Genomic DNA, 19,219 nt, shown 5'->3' with positions numbered 1-19,219 from the left:
ACAGGGGACAACCCGCAGTCCCTCCCAGGTGGCCATGGACAGATCAGTGGTAGGGGCTGCTTCTCTACACCTCTGTCCTGGCTCTGGCCTCTAAACCTACACCCCTAGCCCTGGTAGGGCAGGTCTTACCTCCGTCTTCCAGGAAATACTGCACAGACATCAACACCTTGGCCTGGGGTTGCAGGTCCAGCTGCAGGGGTGAGGGTGGGGGTGGGGGTGGGGGTGGGGGATCAATGAGGGCGGGCCCGGGCCCAGCCCGACTCAGAACCCGCCCCCATGGTTGGTCCCCCAAGGCCAAGGGAGTCCTGGCCTCCTAGCAGGGCACCTGTCTGCCTGGTGTGGGCAGGGACAGGCCCCACCCCTGAGCCCCGCCCCCACCCCCCACTCAGGGGTATTATTACATTTGGGGAAGTGAAAGGATCCACCCCACACCCAGCCTGGCCGCCTGGCCTGGGAACAGAGTGGGAAGGGAAACTCCCCACCCTCAACACCACTGCCCCTTCACAAGGATATGAGAACCCAGGCCCGAGTCCCCCTGCACAAGCAGAGGCACCGACACCCGCCCACTTTCACACGTGCTGGCTTTCTGTCTGTCAGGGCTTCTGCATGTCCGTCTCCTCAACAGACTGGCTGGTTCTAAGGGCAGGACCCTCCCCTCCCCAGAACCCAGGCCTGGTGACTGACATTGTCCCTCGGGGTAGTGGAGAGAGAGCTCAGCAAGTGCCGCTGCCTGACTGGCCAAGGGTCAGCGCAGCCCTGAGTCAACTCTCTTGTCCCAATGCCTTCAGCCCTTCCTGGAGGCTGATGGTCACAGGTCTTTTTCTAGCGGGGACATCTTGGCTGCAAGGGGGGCGGAGCTTCTCTGCCAATGCTGGCACCAGTGGCCACAAGGGCCACATGTGTGTGCAGAGTCCTGGTTTGGCAGGTGAGTGGTGGACCCTCAGCCTTCCCCTTCTCGCTGTTGAAGATCATAACTGCTGTTCCCGAACGCCTGCCTGGGCCTGGAATATCTGCAAAGATTCCAAACAGCACTGGGAACAATGGGTGCCTCTGAGAAGGGAGCCTGGTGCCGGGGGTTAGGGCCAGACTCACTTTTACCTACAGTGTGGCATGCTTTACTATGGGCACACCCTACCTTCACAAAATCAAAAGGGAAAAAGATCGTTTCAATAACAAGGCTGGCTCTGCAATCAGCCCTTTACATCCAGCTGCTCGTTTCATCTGAGCCACCAACACTGAGGTAGGGTCTTTTAGCAGCTCCTCCTTTTTACAGAAAAGCCAGGGTTTGGTAAATTGCAGTGCTGTGATTCGAACTCAGCTGTTTTAGCTGCAAAGCTGCACCCAGCAGCCATGCTCACTCCCCGTGTGCGCACGCACGCACGCACACGCACACACACACACACATGCATACAGGACCGCAGCTCACGCGCCCCTCACCCAGAACTCGGCCTTGCCGTTGTTCTTCTTGCAGCGCTCGGCCAGCACGGACACGCCCACTGTCACCTCGGAAATGGGCTCCTCAGCTGCCCGCATCAGCACGATCTGGATGACGCGACCCTCGTAGATGTGGGCGTCGAACGTGGACTTCCACTCGGGGTACATGGTGGGCTTCTTCTGCACCAGCGTCTTCCCGCGCTCTGCAGTGGGGCCACGCCAGTCACCTCAGGCAAGGGCCCCTTGGTCACTCCCGTCCCAGACTTGCCAGAGTCTTCCGCCCGATAGAATCCTCCTGGCTCTCTCCCGATGGCCCACGTGGCTGCCCAGTGTCCTCGGGACTGAGTCCCATTGCTCAGCCTGCATGACTGTGCTCTGCTCACCTCACCAGCCTCCTCCTCTCACAACACACGCCAGAACACAGAACTCTGGCAGCTCCTCGTGGGTGTCCCGCCAGGTCCCATCGCCAGGCCTTTGCTCCTGCTGTTTCCTCTTCCTGGGACCCTCGTCCTCCAGTCCTACCTAGATGTCCCCTTCCCTGCGCACTTACTCAGTGAACACGTGCTGAGAGCTGCCACCTGCCAGCCACTATATTGGAGGCAAGGAACATGGCAGAACTAAACGTTACACCTGGTGCCTGCCCTCCTGGCGCCTCAGTCGCAGGCAGAGACATGGGCCAGTTCATGCCTCTTATAAATGTTAAATCATAGCTGTAATGAAATTGGAGTGGGTAAGGCCGGTTCCAGACCCACCCATGTAGGGGGCCTGTCCCGGCCTAAGGGGTGGGAAGGCTCCTGGAAGAAGAGACAGCTCAGCTGAGACCTAAACGATGAGCCAGGGCTCACCAGATGAAGGCAGACGCAAGAAGGAATGGTCTTCTCTCCCAGGACCACGTCCCTGACTCCAGCCTGGGACTGTGCCTACTCTCAGCTTCCCTTTCACAGGACTCATTGTCTGGCTCTCCCACCTGAAGGAAAGCCCCACGAGGGCAGAGCTAGGCCATCCCTGGAGCCCTGTGATGTCCTCGGTGCCCAGCACAGGGCCTGGCACATGGACATGTGGAAACTGTTGGGTGAGGAGGAGCCAGAGCCTCGAGCCCAATGAGGGCTCCATGCAGCCAGTGCTGGAGGCCCCACAGGCACTTGGTGGCCTCCGCTGTCCTGCATCCATAGCTGGGCTGGGCAGGGAGATGAGGATGAGGAAGGATCCCTCAGAGGTTCTGGGGGCACAAGGCTGGGCCTCGCCATTGCCTCCCACTAGGCCCAGACTCCCAGCTCCACTGGCTGCTGCACCTCTCCAGGGTCCAGCCTCCAGCCCTACCTGTGCTGAGTGCCTCCTTCATCTTCACAGCACAGAAGGGCTGGCTTGCCTCGTCCGCGGCCTGCAGGGAGCCCAGCTCATAGGTGTTGAAGGCGATGCGCAGGAACGGTGCCATGCTGGGGCCTGTGATGGGGTTGTGTAGAAAGAATGGGTGAGGCAGGCCAGCAGGGCAGGGCCAGCGGGAACAGCCCTGGGAGGTGGTCAGATATCCAATCCCCCCAGAGCTCTCACAGCATTGAGTGTGGTCCACATGGTGCTTAAAACGTTAAAGCTGAGAAGTTTTATGGAAGTCAAGATTTGTGGCATCCCTGGTAAAACTAGAAGATGGGACAGCAGACAAAAGCTGCTGGCACAGCCCCCTTAGTTGGGACCCCCACTCCAGGCGGGGACCTCCTCAGATGGCTCTCCAAAACCATCTGTAAAGTCATTCAATGCCTCCTTTAATACCCAGCTGAACACATCTACTACTATGTGCCTGGTACCCAGCACGTGCTGGCCAAGATGTGAAGGACAGTGCCCCTTCCTCCCACACCCTGCCACACAGCCCTTCTTGGTTTTCAAAATGTTTTGCTCCTAAATACCCAGGAAGACAAGCAGCGCCAAAATGACCACATCCACTTTTCAAATGGGGAAACAGTCACTGTGAGGCCAAGCCAGAACCTAAAGCTGGAGTTCCACTGATGAAGCGCCCACTTCGTTCAGAGGCCGGGGCAGTGAAAGGCCCCGCCCCCAGCAGTGTGCCTGACCCTTCTGAACCTGAGCCCCTGGGGGTCAGGAGCCTCTTGCCTTCCCGGAAGTTTGCCTGCACTTTCAAACAAATTATCTCCTAAATATAAAACTATTTTAATGTTCAATGTAATGCTGAATTTGCTTTGTAAACCACACAAGTTGGCCCCACGCTCCTCCATTCCTCACATTCCTCAAATCAAGGGTCACTTCAGGAGACGACCCTGAGGGTCTTCCGGGCTGTCATTCATGAGGGATGCTCACATGCGCAACCCACGCTTTCACACTCATACACTTACATGGACACTGGCTCGGGGTTTAGGCACCACATAGGAGGGTGCTTCCTAACCCTGGTTGAAGGAACACTCACTCATGTATGTACACATACATATATGTACTCCTACTCCATCCTGAACTCAGGCCACAGAGTGGTGGACTCAGACACTGACCCCTAGCCATGCACATGTATGTGCACACATGCAGCAGCCACCCTGCCCAGGGATGGCTCCCTTGGCTCCTCCATAGGCAGCCAGAGCAGCAGTGGGTCTGCTGGGAGCTCCCAGCCAGATGAGCTCACAGGAAACACTGACCTCAGCCTGCAGCCCAGCCCAATAGCCTGGCCAGCAGCCAGAGCAGAGAGGAGGGGCTGGCAGGGTGGGGGTGGGGGTGGGGGGGAAGAGCAGATGCCATCATGTCCCCTGCCTGGGCCTGGCTCCTACTCAGAGGGAGTGAGAGGGGGTCTGTGAACTCACATTTGAGCCCTGGCCCCAAAGCCTTCATTCATCTTGAGTCCAGCCAGGCCAGCCACCATGACCTCCCAGTAGAAGGGAGGAGAGCCAGCTGTGGGCTGAGCATGCGTGAGTGTGCGAGTTAGTGTGTGTGAGGGTGCGTGTGGTGTGGCTGCACAGCTGTGGAGATGTGTGTGCCTGTGAGGACGTGGAGTGGGTGGCAGGTGGTGGGCACTCAGGTAATGTTGATGTAAATAGTGAGCTGCATGGGTCTGGCTGGGAGTGGGTGTAGGAGTCTGGGTGAGGGTCCCAAACCCCCAGGCAGAAAGGACATCATGCCCCTCCTGCCACCTTGCCTGGCCCAGCGTCCAATGCGTGGAGCAGCCAGGTTAGTGCTCCCTGAGAGTCCAGAATAACCAGCAGGGCCCCTCCCTGTACAGCATACACTGCTACATGTCTGCACCCACTTCCCTGGGTCTGAGCCCACCAGACATGGCTCAGCCTCATGCTTCCTCACAAGACAACCTCGAGGACTAGCTGGGGCAATAACCTGGAGACCCAGCTGGGACAATACACCTGGAGCAATAACCTGGAGACCCAGCTGGGACAATACACCTGGAGCAATAACCTGGAGACCCAGCTGGGACAATACACCTGGAGCAATAACCTGGAGACCCAGTTGGGGCAACACTGGACTTTCTGAGTGACTCAGGGAATGAGGGTTGAGTAGGAGGTGGGCAGGGACAAAGGGGCTTGGCTCCTGGGGGAGAGAAGGCCAGGGCAGGCCCTGGGGCAAAATAATGGTCAAGCTGCCCGGTGGCAACACCCTAACACCACTGCTGCCCTGGCTGTGGGACTCCATGCAGGGTTCTTGGCCACCTTGAGGCTCAGCCCCCATTCCCAGATGAGGAGGGTCCCTTAGTGCAGGGCCATCCTGACAAGAACTTGTGTAGGACAAGAGCCAACATCAACCCCACGGGCCTCAGGTGGGGGTCTTTTTAACACTACCACTACTTCTTGCCTGCAGCACCCATTTCTCACCCGTGCACCTCCCTTCTCAGTGCACGAAGCACTCACATCCCCCACCGCGTCTATTCCACCCACCCGCCAGCCTGGGAAGACAGTCCTGACAACTCAGTCCACTTCTCAGTCAGGGCAGCCAAGTCTCCAGGAACACAGAGCTGCTCGCCCTGAAGCAGGGAGTGTGCCAAACACCTGCTGGCGGCTCCTCCTCCCACTGCCTCCCCGTGGGGCCCAGCCCAGATGGCCCACAGACTCCATGACTCCCGGGCCTCCAGGTGGCCCGCCAGGAGCTGTCCGCGGAGACCACCCAGTTACACGGAGGAGAGAATAGGGGTGTCAGAGCCCGGGGTGAGCCTCTAGCTCTCTGCAGCCACACGCAGAGCAGCTGCTGGCTCACAGTTAGCTAGAAGCCACCAGGGGAAAACCACAACCACAGTGGGCCCTGGCCCCAAACCTGTACCACCAGGCCACAGTGCCACATGGAGGGAGACCTCCTGGGCCTCATTGGCAGTAACCCGATGGTTAGGTCATCTCGCCCAAACTTCCTAGGTCTAAAACCAGAGCATGGGTCCTGCCAGGCTCTACCACCTCCTCTACCCCCTGGACTGCCCGGACCCCAGGAGGGAGAGAGACCCCATGAGCCGGTATCTCCTTCCATCGCTGTGTGACGCTGAGGGGCCCTGGGGCCCTCTGCACACCAGTCCCACACTGCACAGTGGAGCCAGCGTCGCCCACCTACCTCACAGGGCGTCTGAACACTGGTGGGAAGGCCAGGAGGTAAAATAACGGCACAAAAGCAAGGTGTGCCAACTATTTATAGCCCCATGCAAATAGGCCCAGGCTCACAGGCCCCAGAGGAAGGCCACTGGCTCAGCCTCGTCACCGCTCTGCAGGGCCATGGAGGTGGCAGGGGCTGGACCCCACACAGGGCTCCATGGGGACCATCTCCTTGGAGCCAGTGGAGGCCAGCCAGGCCTTTCCCAGCTGCCTGTGGGCTCCGAGTCTCTATGCTGCTGCTTCTCTAACCTAAAGTGAAGGCAGCCCAATGAAGCAGAGAGCACTGGACTTGGAGTCAAAGCGTCTGGGTGCAAATCTCCGAGCCCCCACTTATATGGACTGTCATTTTCTGAGGCCGTGTAATGGCATTCACATCTTCTATCCCTGTGCAGGTCCAGAAGATGGGTATTTCACTGATGAAAAAACAGGCTCAGTGAGGCTAAGTGATTTGCCTCAGATCACATAGACAGGAAATGGTGGAAGGAGGACTTGAATCCAAGCCTGCCACCTTCTTCCCAGTGTGCCGTGTCAGAAAGAGGAGATGAAGGGAAAGAGGGGGTAGAATGGAGAAATAAATGGGCCAGGGGCAGCACGCACATGAGGAGAGAGAAAACAGAGAGGTGAGGACAGCAGGAGACAGGTACCTGTGCTTGATCAGAGTCTATCCACCCAGCCCCCTGCAGGCTGGTCCTAGGCTGACCTGGAAGACACCCCCATCTATACAATGAGGGTGGTACAGACCCTGAACTGCTGCCTTCCCTCCTGTCCTAGCTGCTTGGGTCAGCTTCCCGTTTTCAAAACAGGGGGGGCTTGACAATACTGGATTCCAGTCCCAGGGGAAAAGGCTCCTCACCCTGGCACAGACCAGCACCAGAGAGAAGAGGTGGTGCTCGGCCAGGCCAGAGCAGGGCACCTCCTCAGGGCGATGGAAACCTGCTCCCAGCCAGTCTGGGGCAGTGGGTAAGGCTGGTTTCGAGCTGACCAGAGTCGGGCTGACTGGTTGGAGCGCCCAGGACACAGAGGACACATATGCATGTTACACATCCACATGCGTGTACATAAGCGTGTTCCAGCAAAGGAGGCGTGGAGGGAACATAGCTTGACGGGTGGCACCACCAGGAACGGGAATGCATTTCCTAACTGTTCTACAATTGTGTGTAAATTGTTTGATAACGACTTTGTTAAAGGGGAAAAATAAAACCCAGCAAGCCAAACTATCTCCAAGAGATGGGCCTTTAGAGACTGATGTGAACGTATAGACGTATAGACGGGAAACCAAAGACAATGAGGGTCCCCCGCCCGCAGAGCTGACCTGGCCCCTCCGCCCCAGCCCTTCCCTGGCATTTGATTCTGCCTCACAGGCCACAGGGTGATACCCACTGGACAGAGGAGCAAAGGGGGCCTGAGAAGAAAGGCCTTGGCCAGGCTTTTGGAGTGTGTGAACCCGGAGGGAGGGTCTCTTAGAAAGTGTGCCAGGCAAGTGAGAGGTGTCCGGCAGAGCTCCAGTAAACCAGGGTGAGGAGACATCAGCTGAGGCCCCCTGGGGGTCTGAGCTCTGCTCCCTTAAACAGGCCCCTGAGGAGCAGAGATGCCCCTCTAAAGCAACCCTCTCCTGCCCAGCCTTGGGGCGGCACCTGCTGCCTGCCCATAGAAAGCACCACCAAGACTGGGTGGCGGTGGTGTCAGACTAGGCCAGTGATGGCGAACCTTTTGAGCTCGGCGTGTCAGCATTCTGAAAAACCCTAACTTAACTCTGGTGCCGTGTCACATATAGAAATGTTTTGATATTTGCAACCATAGTAAAACAAAGATTTATATTTTTGATATTTATTTTATATATGTAAATGCCATTTAACAAAGAAAAATCAACCAAAAAAATGAGTTCGCGTGTCACCTCTGACACGCGTGTCATAGGTTCGCCATCACTGGACTAGGCCCTCCTAGAGATGCAGACCCTGCTTGGACCTGCACAGTCCAGCCCACAAAGGCCTTGAAGGTTGAATGAAGGAGTGGGAGGCAGGGCGGGGGTGGGGGGAGGCACACGAGGCCCAGGTGGTAGAAGGAAAGAGGAGTGAGCGGCAGTGTGATCAGCAGCAGGGAGCGGGGCTGGCCCTGGCAGAGTTGCAAAAGGGCAGGGGCCGGGTGTGGCGGAAGCTGCCAAGCTGGGCAGGCGGGTAGCAGCCTGGCTGGGAGGATGGCCTCCCCAGGCGGCCTTCCCCTACGGAAGCAAGTTGAGGAGGCCACAAGGGTTTCACAACCCAGGAAGTGGGCCCAGCGAGAAGAGCAGGGGGTGGGGAGGAAGGGTAAGCAAGACCTTCCAAGGCCCCCACCAGGGCCTGTACGCCAGCCTCTATGTGCCCAGTCCTGTCCTGGGAAGAGGACCAGCTAAGGTACCACAGCAGGGGGTGCTCCCACACCTGCTCCTCCCCAGGACAGGGGCCTCATCCCCAAAGGCTCCTTCTCATCCGCTCCCTCACCCCACATACACCAGCCACTGCCTAGACCAGTGGTCGGCAAACTCATTAGTCAACAGAGCCAAATATCAACAGTACAAGGATTGAAATTTCTTTTGAGAGCCAAATTTTTTAAACTTAAACTATATAGGTAGGTACATTGTTATTAACTTAATTAGGGTACTCCTAAGGCTTAGGAAGAGCCACACTCAAGGGGCCAAAGAGCCGCATGTGGATCCCGAACCGCAGTTTGCCGACCACAGCCTTAGGGCAGTGGTTCTGCCCTAAGAATCACCTGGGAATCTTTTTAAAATCCTGACTTCTGGGCCTCATTCTCTGGAAATTCTGTTTCTTTGTTATGGGGTGGGGCTACAACATTAGTAACAAAGAAACAGAATTTCCGGAGGATGAGGCCCAGAAATGAGGATTTTAAAAAGATTCCCAGGTGATTCTAATGTGCAGCCGAGGTTGAGAACCACTGCCTTAGGGCATCTCTCTGAGTATTAGCACGCCTTGTAGTTAAGGTCAATGGAAAACTACAATAACTCAATCAAAACAGAACTGCTAATGGCCTACCAGTGGTCGGCAAACTCATTAGTCAACAGAGCCAAAATATCAACAGTACTTCTTCAAAATAGACTCGCCCAGGCCGAAAACCGACTTCTGCGCAGGGGCCACGAAGTTTTGCACTGTACGTGCGCGCCCACACGTGGTATTTTGTGGAAGAGCCACACTCAAGGGGCCAAAGAGCCGCATGTGGCTCGAGAGCCGCAGTTTGCCTACCACTGGCCTAGACTCTCCTCCCTTTCCCCAGAGACCCCTCCTCCCTGCCACCACTCCTGGCCCCTTTCTATTCATTCTCCCCACAGCTTGGGAGCTCCTGGCTCCCGCTGACCTTGGAGAAAGCCATTGCCTCAGCCTGTGCCCCACTTTTCAAGTCTCCCTGTTTTTGCATATGCAGTTCCCTCAGAATGTCCCCCTGAATTCCTATGTATCCTTCCAGACAGTTCTAAAAGAAGCCCTGGATCCTTCCCCACTTCCCAAGAAGCCAGGTGCCCCCTGGCACCATGCCCATCCCCTACTCCCCCCCACACCCACCCACGCATCCCAGCAGGGACCCTGTGCAGGTGTCTGGGATCCTGCTCCAGCGGAGGACTTGGGTCTGTTGTCTGGGCAGTGTCTCTGCCTCTAGCTCACCCTTCTCAGCCCGTAGAGAACACCTAACTGTCCCAGGGACATTCAAAAAGTCCACTGCTGGGCCCAGCCCACTGGAATTAGAGGGGAATCCGTGGACAGGCGTGGGCAGCGTGACTGAAACTTGCAGTGGCAAAAGGGGTGACTGACTATATCTTAAGAGCCAATGAAAGACCTGGGCCCTCTTCCCCAGAAAACACATGCATGTGAAATCTGCACATGATGGGGGGCAGCCCACCCCAGCCCCAGGTCGCCCCAGCTCTCCTCACCAGTGACAAGACATGCCAGACCCATAGACCTCACAGCTTGGTGGGGACAGTCACATAAATATGTACTTAGAGGAGGCTATGACCACTGCTCAGGCAGTGAGCAGGATGAAGGGAGGGAGAGGGGCTGGGGCAGCATGGGAGCTGGAGGTCCTGTTGGCTGGGGGGTCAAGGAGAGCTTCAGTCTGAGGATGAGCAGAGGTGCCATGGGCCTGCCCAGCCACAGGGTCTGGAAGAGTCTTCGAAGCAGGACTTGGAACCCTGGCTGTCATCGGCTCACACCTGCTCTTGCCAGCATGTGTGTGGGGAGGACCTCCTCAGGGGCATTGCCCACACCAGGCACAGGTTTTGAGTCCCCCAGCTAGCCGTAGGATTGGGGACGCCCTTGGCTCAGCCACAGGGAGAAACCCCTGAGTACCTCTGAGGGAGGAAGAAAGGGCCCTTCATGGCAGGACTGAGGACAAGGGGGCCTCTGTGAGGAGCCAGGGTGGGGGCAGGTCAGGAACTCTCCCAGAATAACCACACACATGGCACACATGGCACACCCACCAACCCAAACACAGTTACACACGAGGAGCCTGCCTGCAGTTGGACACGCACACAGACAGCTGCAGCCACAGGCATATACACACGCCTATGACAACTCAAGTGACACACACGCTGAGAAACACACCCGACTCACTGGCTCTCAGGTGTCGACAGACATCCAGGCCCATGCAGACCACACAGGGCATTACTACACTCCTGCATTTATCGCACAGAGAGATCACATGCTCAGAGATAAGTACAAGCCTTGAAGAGACCCACACTTGTCTGACTAGGATCTGGCCCCAGGAAAGTCCAAATGTAGCTTTTCTTAAGGCAGCTCCTGGGGCACAGTGGCTGGGTGATGAGGGAGAAGGGAGGCAGCTGGGTGTCGGGCAGGCTGGGCTTCCCCACTGAGGGAGGTGGAGAAAGTCCCTGCTGGCCCAGAACAAAGTCCAAAGTGGGTCAGGGAAGGAGTGGGAGGGTCAGGGAAGGAGTGGGAAGGTCAGGCTCATTGCCTTCTTGACCCCTGTCTGAGGGGAAGTCAACAGAGGCTGGAGGATGAGGATGAGGATGAGGCAGTCACAGGCCTGGCACACAGAAGGGGAGGGCTTGAACCTGTGCAGGTGGGATGGCTATGCCAGGCACCCCACACATGACCTTCACTGGGCAGAAACTGACCAAGAGAGGTGGAGCAATTTACCCAAAGCCACAAAGCCAACAGGGCCGCTCCCGGGGGAGGCAGAGAGGGACCCTCTGGTTCTCTAGCCCCAGCACTGTCCATCTGGCCTCCAGTGGGGCAAGGGCATGTGCACGTGGTTGGGGAGGGAACGGCTCCTCCACCAGCCCCCACAGGGACAGGCCCCGAGTCTACCCCTCAGCCCTTCTCTCTGCACCCACAGAGGTGCCATGATTTTCCTGATTGTTGACTATCATCTTTGTGTTTGGGAGAAGGGGAGATGGCCCTCTAAGGCTTTTGTCGTCAATCCCCACAAGGGGAGTGGGCCCAGATGATGCCCCCGCACTTTAGGGATCAGAAGAAAGCTGGAGAGAGGCAGGACTGTGTGTGCCGTCCCACAGCAGGTGGGGGCCTGGGTGTGGGCTGGGCAGGTCTAGCTCAGATCTGGCCTGCCCTGGGTGCCCCGAGAGCTTGGCCATGGCACTCTGGCGTCATCTACAAAAGGGAATGATCCAGCCTAGGAGGCTGTGCTGAGTGCAGCTCCTAGCCCCATTCCCAGGAGCCTCCAAACTTCTTTGGATCCGGGGGTAAAGGGGCTCTCTCAAGCCACCCAGCCCTGCAGTGACCTGCTTTGGTCTTCTGCTCTGGGAAGAGACCGGGCTGGGCAAAGGAAGCCCGAGTCCACTGGCAGGCCTCAGGCCAGCTGCTGCCCCTCTCAGGGCCTCAGTTTCCCTATCTTGACAATGAATACTTCTAAGCTTCCTCCAGCCCTGATACTACAAGATCCTGCAATCCTCCTCTCTCCCCCCACCCACCAGCCCCCAACACCCACAGCCCACCGCAAGAAGACATCTGAGCCAGCCTTGGGCCTTGTCGACTGGCTGCTCCACTGCACCTGTTTACCCAACACAGCCACAGACATGATCCAAAGCTTCCGGGGCTGTTGTGAAAACAGCAGCTCAGCCACCACAAGCCTGCCCTCCTGGGCACCTTGGCAGGGACCTTCAAAGGACAGTCATCTGGACCTGGACCCAGAGCCTCCACCAAAGGCCCGCTGAACCCTCTCCTCCCCAGCCTGGGCTGTGCATGCTACCTCTTGGTTTTCAGCCCAGACCTTCCTGAACCACCTGCCTCCCTGACCTCACCACGCTCTAGAGCAGTGGTTCCAATCTTCTGGCCCTTTAAATACAGTTCCTCATGTTGTGACCCAACCAAAAAGTTATTTTCGTTGCTATTTCATAACTGTAATGTTGCTACTGTTATGAATCGTAATGTAAATATCTGATATGCAGGATGGTCTTAGGTGACCCCTGTGAAAGGGTCATTCGACTGCCAAAGGGGTCGCGACCCTCAGGTTGAGAACCGCTGCTCTAGAGGTACTCAGATACATCCAAAACAGACCTACTGATGTTCCCCACCCAAGTGCCCCCCATCTCCCAGCAGCACCAGTGCTTGCCCAGTAGTTCAGGCCAGACACCTGGGGGTCGTTTTCCTCCTCCCCCTTCCTCCCTACACAGCCACACCATCATTTCTGCCTCTGCAGTCCATCCTGAAGTCCATTCTTCTCTCGCCTGCTGCCCCTATCTAGGCACCCCCACCGCCCCAGGCCCTGCACCTGCCTGCTCACTGCTCTCCATCCTCTGGTCTGGCCCCCCAGTCTTCTGCCTCAGTAATTAGGTGGGTCTTTTAAGATCTCATCACCCCCTGCCTAAGCCCCCAGTGTTCCCCATTTCCCCTCTGATAAACCCAGACTCCGCTCCCTGTCCTGCCCCACCCAACCTCCTTCATTACCTCCCTGACCTCCTCAGCCACTGCCTTCCTTTACTCCTCTGCCCTGGACACAATGACCCATTTCACAGATGAGGCAACTGAGGCTCAAAGCAGTCCAGTCCCTGGCTCAAAAGTACACAGCCAGTGCATATCCAGCAAGAATTTGAACCCAGGTCTGTCTGATGCCTGCAGAGGTCTTGCTCCTAAACCTTCAGGATGCCCTCACACTCTTAGCCAGGGGAAATGCCAATCTCCAGCCCTCTAGCCTCCCAGCACCTGCCAACTACCCCACCATCATTACCACTCCCACACCTGAGGTCCCAGGCCTCTTGGTGCCGGATAGCAAAGGCCAAAGCTCAGCTCAACCTTCTCTGAGAGACAGGCAGGGTCCTGCCATCCACTGGCATTTGTCAAGATGTGTGTGTGGCGGGTATTTCTAGCTCTCCCCACTCCTCTAGCTGCCATCAGCCCCAGATGTCCGCCTCCATCCCCAGTCCAAAGACTGACTCCAGGGGTCTGAAGTGAAGGCAGGCTGGCAGGAGGGCTCACCATCCACCCCCTCATTGCCAGCCTCAGCTTCTCCAAGCCCAATGTCCTGGGCGGAGGGGGGAGGGGAATGAGGTAAGGGCGGGGGGGGGGGGGGGGGGGGGCAAGAGGCCTGAAGGGGCAGCAGGCAGCTTCCGACTGCCTTTCCCCTCTGTTTGTCATGAGATCTATTTTTCTCTCTTTGAAAGAGAGCGAGGGGGAGCAGAGCAGGAGGGGGCTGGGCCCCTGAGTGGGCACAGCTGCTTTACCCTGGAGCTCCTCTTCTTGGAGGACACAGAATCTACCGAACCCACGGAACCCTCCCACTCTGCAACATGGCCTCTGAAGGCAGAATCCAGGGGGCGTAAGGGGGCCAGAGGCCCGGCTTCTCAGCCACCTGGCCCTGTGACAGTGGGCCAGCGCCCAGGCCATCTGAAATAATAACCCCAGCAAGCACCACTTGCTGTGTCGTGAACAGTTACATGAACCAGGTGCTAAGTGCTTTACATAACTACTAACAATGTGCCAGGCACAGTGCTAGCTACTTTGCATGCATTATCTGCTGTTTCTGGCACAACCCCACAAAGGCAAAGGCTGTCATTCTCTCATTTGTCAGAGGGGGAAACTGAGGCACTGGGCATCAAAGCCACTTGCCCAGGTTCATTCATACAACTGCTTGGAGCCACCTCATCCCAGAGATGCAGCCCAGCCATGGCCACTCACACGCAGGGGGCTGTGCCTGCGGACCTAACGCTCTGAGCCTTGCCTTGAAGCCAGGATTGTGGAGGGTTTCATGGCAGAGGGCTCCCCGGGCCTCCATCGAGGCCTGGCCAGCCCTGGCACTGGAAAGCCTGGTCAGTCGGCCTAATCCACTGGCCAAAGGCTGTTTCCCTCACAGGCAAGGCCGCAGGGCAAGCCTCAGATGGAAGGCTGGTCAGTCCTGCTATGAAACCACATCCTGGGCAGCCCAGAGGAAGTGAGCCTCCGGAAACCCCTCGGACAGACGGGCCTCTCCCCAGGGCCCCAGTCCTTGGAAAGTGCACAGACTGCCCAAGAGAAGGACCCTTTCTGCATTCCCGCCCTCCACTTCCACCAGGCATGCACGCTGTGGGACCCTGAAGAACAGTGGGACCCCCCCTCCCCAGCCTGTGAGCACCGTGGCCCAATGACCACAGGCAGCCCACTTCCTCCTCTGTGGCAGCAGCCACAAACGGTGCCGGCACAGCTGACATGGCCCTTCCCCCACACCCTTGCTCCAACTCCATTGCCAAGCCCTAATCAGCCTGGAGGACTGGGCCAGCTGGGTAGGATAGCTCATGAATGCCTGGGCAGAGCCCACCTTCCATTGTGTTCCAGCCCCTGGAGCACCTGTGGTCACAGCCACCCTCAAACCTCACTCTCAGTGCCAGATACAAGCTGGGCTGTGACTCTGACCAAGGATCCCCCCTTCCTGACCCAGAATGGGCACAGTGTGGTGTGTGTGGGAAGGCATCTGAGTGCATGGTGACTGGGTGAGCATCTGTGTGCATGTCGGAGCATGCCTGTGGGTGAGTGCATGTGAACACCTGTGTACACATGCGCATGTGCATGTGCAGGCACTTGTGGGCATGGGTGCCAAGTGAAGCCTCAATTTTTGTGAGTATATGTCTATGCCAACTAGGTCAGTAATATTTTATTTTATTTCTTTATTATTTTTTAAAAATATTTTTTCATTGATTTCAGAGAGGAAGGGAGAGGGAGATAGAAACATCAATGATGAGAGAGAATCATTGATTGGCTGCTTCCTACATGCCCCCTACTGGGGGTTGAGCCTGCAACGCAGGCACATATCCTTGACCGGATTCAAACTCGGGACCCTTCAGTCGACAGGCTGACGCTCTATCCACTGAACCAAACCAGCTAGGGCTAGGTCGGGAATATTTTAGAGTTGAAAGTGGGCTGGCTCTGCCCTGGCTGGTGTGTTTCAGTTGGCTGAGCTTCGTCCTGTCACATAAGGGTTGGTAGTGTGATTCTGGTCAGGGCACATGCCTGGGTTTCAGGCTTGATCCCAGTGAGGTACCTGCAGGAGGCAGCCAATTGATATCTTGCTCTCCCATTGATGTTTCTCTCTCACCCTCTCCCTTTCTCTCTTTCTAAAAATCAATTTAAAAAAAATTTTTTTTTTTTTTAAAGAAAGTGGGCTGGCTCCAAGGCTAATTAACTTAACTTCTTAGGGAATGAGGCTCAGTGCTGGGAGGGGAGGGGCCCCTGAACTCAGGTAGCAGCCAAGAGCACATCACCTCCTCCTCACCAGGTTTGCAGGTAGGTCGAATAAACAGAAGACCTAGTGGAGACCTTGTTTTCGTTCAGTTCCCCACTCCCAACCCTGCACCCCACCCCCTAGTAAGGCCCACTTGTCCATTGACTCCCAAGACTTGTAGGTGCTTGACAGCCAGAGGGGTGGGAATGGGGAAATGATCAGAAAGGACTCCTGGAGAAAAGACCACCTTTGCCACCCCTCCCCACTGTCACTCCCTGGGTTCTGTGCCCTCAGTATCTCCCACCATCCCACCATGCCCCAGAATCCCGCTCACTGGGCTCTGGACACCCAATGGGTAAGTTCACAGGGCTGTCTTCCTTACAATGGGAACTGAAGGAGGCAATGCTGGCTGCAAAGAAAAGAATTTCTAGCTTTGTAAAGGGCCACAGAGACGGCAGCCTTTCCCATTACCCCTTAGCAACTCTGCCCCCCTTAGCAACTCTGCCCAGCTCATCCTGAATCTGAAGGCTGAAGAGGGAGATTTAGAATCCCTCCTCTGGCCCCAGAGAGGCTGGGGAGATGCAGGAATGGGTGTAAAAGAGAGCTCATTGTACCAGGAGCTGGGAGACTTCGTTCCATTCCCAGGTTAGTGTCATACCCACTCACTGGAGGACCCAGGGCAAACCTCAGTTTCCCTGTGTGATTATGACGACAGCCTGAAGCAGAGATAAGCGACCATGGAAAAGCTGACACACCCACCTGCAACCCTTGGCTCTCACACGCCTTCTCTCTAACTGACCAGCAAAGTGTCACTACTCCTCACCCCAGAGTACTGCTGGGCCCCAGGCTGCTGAGCTCCAAGGTCAAAACCTTTGCTGGGCCAGAAGCCAGTTCCAGGCAGGCAGCACTCGTTCGCAGGGCAAACTGCTGCCCCCTCTGGGCACCCAGGCCCCACACCCAGACCAAGGACTCTGTGTGCTGCCCCACCGAGTTCCAGGGCGGAAGGGGAGGAAGTCCACCCTGTCCACTGTCCATCTGTCTAAGAGGATCTAGTCTTACCTGGGGCTCCCGGCTCCCCCTTGCCCTTAGTCCTGGCTCCTGTCACCACCGCCACACACAACAACCACCAGGAGAAGTAGGCCTGCTGCCCTCACCTGGGCCAGTTCCCAGTAGACCTGCAGGAACAAGAGAAAAGAGCTGAGCGGGGAAGCGTCACCAAACAGGCTCTCCCCAGCACAACCAACACACTCCTGGTTTGGCCTTGTCTGACTCTAAGACTTCAGGTCTCTTTGAACTTGACTTTCTCTTCTGTGAAACAGGGTGTTGGGCCCAACTTTTCCAGGGCACTGGTTATGCATTCACTCCATGCTGGGGGTTGGAACGCTGTCTCAGTCCTCAGAGCCTTTCCGGGCTACATATAGAAACAGCAAGAACTCTGTTCCAAATCCTCCTGTTTGCAAGTGGTTGCCCTGTGGGCCTGGGAGAACTAGGGTGCAATCAATTATGACCACTTTGTGGCCTGGGGAATTCCTTTGGGCCTCAGTTTGTCTCATCCTTAAAATGGGGAGAATACATCTCCCCACGTGGTTCTGAGGCTCCAATGATGTGGCATGCCAGCTCTTGTGCTGGACTCAAATTGGGAGTGACAAATGAATAGTGGCATGTTTTTGCTCCTTGCTTTGCACATTCTAGTTGAGGTGATTCTCATATTACTGCTGTGCCCATTATACAGCAAAAACAAAACAAATCAAGCAAAAAACGGAGTCTCAGAGAGATTCTTGAAGGGAAGAATGGCAAAGGCAACAAGGTCCCTGGTGCCCAAAGTACTTTTTCTGCAGGCCACGTCTCCACAAAAGATTTCCCTCCCCAGATATGAACCCCTCTTCCAGCTGAAGACCCCCATCACCATCCTCTAGGGCAGCCGTGGGCAAACTACGCCTGCGGGCCGGAGTTTGAAATGAATAAAACTAAAAAAAAAAAAAAAAAAAAAGACCCTACCCTTTTATGTAATGGTGTTTACTTTGAATTTATGTTAGTTCACACAAACACTCCATCCATGCTTTTGTTCCGGCCCTCTGGTCCAGTTTAAGAACCCATTGTGGCCCTCGAGTCAAAAAGTTTGCCCACCCCTGCCCTAGGGGCTGAGGCATCCTTATCTTTTTGTTTGTACTTTAAGTTATTTCTAATTTTAATTTAAACTCCAATTAGCTGTGCCAGCTAAATGGTGTCAGTGCCCCGGAGTCACCTCTCCAAGTCACCGCCCCTCCTTCTTTCCCCCACCACTACTGCTGAGACTGGAGTGGGGGGAGTTATTATGTGGGATGAACAGGGATATGCTGGGGTGGGGGGTCTTAGTTAGCTGTCTTCCTTCCCACAAGCAGTCTAGTCAAGGGGATGGGAGGGGAGCAACAGATACATCGCCAGCCAGAAACTAGGTTGGGGGACTATCTAGGCTTTTATTTAGCCCCAGCTCCCAAGAGAATGGGGACCATACAGTTGGAGGGAAGTAAGTGGTCACCAAATAAGACTTAGCATGTGCTGAGCACTCAGTATGGGCCAAGCTGTGCTAAAGGACCTCTGACTCAGGCCCTCTTGCCCTCACAACTTTCTCCCTTCCGCAGGTAAGGAAACAGCCTTAGGGTGGCCTAGCTCCGGTCCCTTAACAGGCAGTGATTTTTGTGCCCAAGTCTTTCCTGGATCCAGAGTCCAAGGTCTTAGTCACAACACTACAAACCCCCAAGCCTTGCCCCCTGGTGTCTTTCAACCTGGGGATAGGTGAGAGGTGGGAGCCCCCCGCGCCCCAGGAGCGAGGGCTGGGCTTGATGTGCTGCATGCACACCCAAACGCTCCCAGCCTCCCACATGCACATACACCCACCCACACACCCAAACACACTGGGCTCTCACCTTCCCTCCCAGCACTGTCACCCCAGGGCGCAGGCACCACACACCTTGTTTCCACCCCTCCTGCTCCTGACACCCACGCCCAAGCACTCTCGGTTCCCCACAACCAGTTACTCCCCGAGCACACACACTCATAGTTTCATACAGTCAAACTGTGAGTCTCCCACCAGTCATAGGCCCCCACCGCCAGTCTCGCCCCCAGCCCCAGTCCTGTCACACACCAGATCCCTTACACCACCACCCTATAGCCAGATACAGCTGTCCAAACACCTCCACAATACACACACACACTCTCTCTCCACCCAGTCCCTCTCTCCAGCTGCCCTCTGCTGGTCTGTCCACCACAATCCAGCTCAGTCCACAGCAGGAACGAGGAAACTCAAGGGACCAGTCCCCTCCCTTGGTGCACACACACACACACACACATACACACACACTCAAACAGATACGCTCACACATGAGCCTGGTGGGCGGGTACCCTAACACCATGGACTCCCACAATTAACAGCTTAAATGCACTCATGGCTCGTGGGTCACCATGACACACCCAGTGTGCAACAAAGGACCGTCCAGATGCACAGGGATGCACATACACAGACACACACACACACACACCAACACTTAGAGGGGAGTGATAAAGAACACACCAACACATAG

The 19,219-nt window shown here is 56.2% G+C and overlaps 1 protein-coding gene across 4 annotated transcripts in view; it reads right to left on the bottom strand.

The window, feature by feature from the left end:
* Window positions 1-19,219, bottom strand: part of PRKCD (protein kinase C delta) — a 30,792-nt gene that overhangs the window by 10,240 nt on the left and 1,333 nt on the right. For 2 of the 4 annotated variants that reach the window (XM_070390764.1, XM_070390765.1), the window contains exons 2-5: window positions 16,719-16,834; window positions 2,755-2,877; window positions 1,438-1,637; window positions 130-190 (exon numbers count right to left, since the gene is read on the bottom strand). In XM_070390764.1, coding sequence (XP_070246865.1) covers window positions 130-190; window positions 1,438-1,637; window positions 2,755-2,869 — 376 coding nt within the window. In that variant the 5' untranslated portion in view covers window positions 2,870-2,877; window positions 16,719-16,834. The remainder of the gene's footprint in view (window positions 1-129; window positions 191-1,437; window positions 1,638-2,754; window positions 2,878-16,718; window positions 16,835-19,219) is intronic. The other 2 variants (XM_070390766.1, XM_070390767.1) reach the window with 2 other exon arrangements.

This window comes from Myotis yumanensis, unplaced genomic scaffold (assembly GCF_028538775.1).
Source record: "Myotis yumanensis isolate MYYU_CA2020_CCGP unplaced genomic scaffold, mMyoYum1.0.hap1 SCAF_14, whole genome shotgun sequence".
In the NCBI taxonomy this organism is placed as follows: domain Eukaryota; kingdom Metazoa; phylum Chordata; class Mammalia; order Chiroptera; family Vespertilionidae; genus Myotis; species Myotis yumanensis.
Note: the sequence above shows the minus strand (reverse complement) of the source record. Positions and strands in the feature narration are given on the sequence as shown.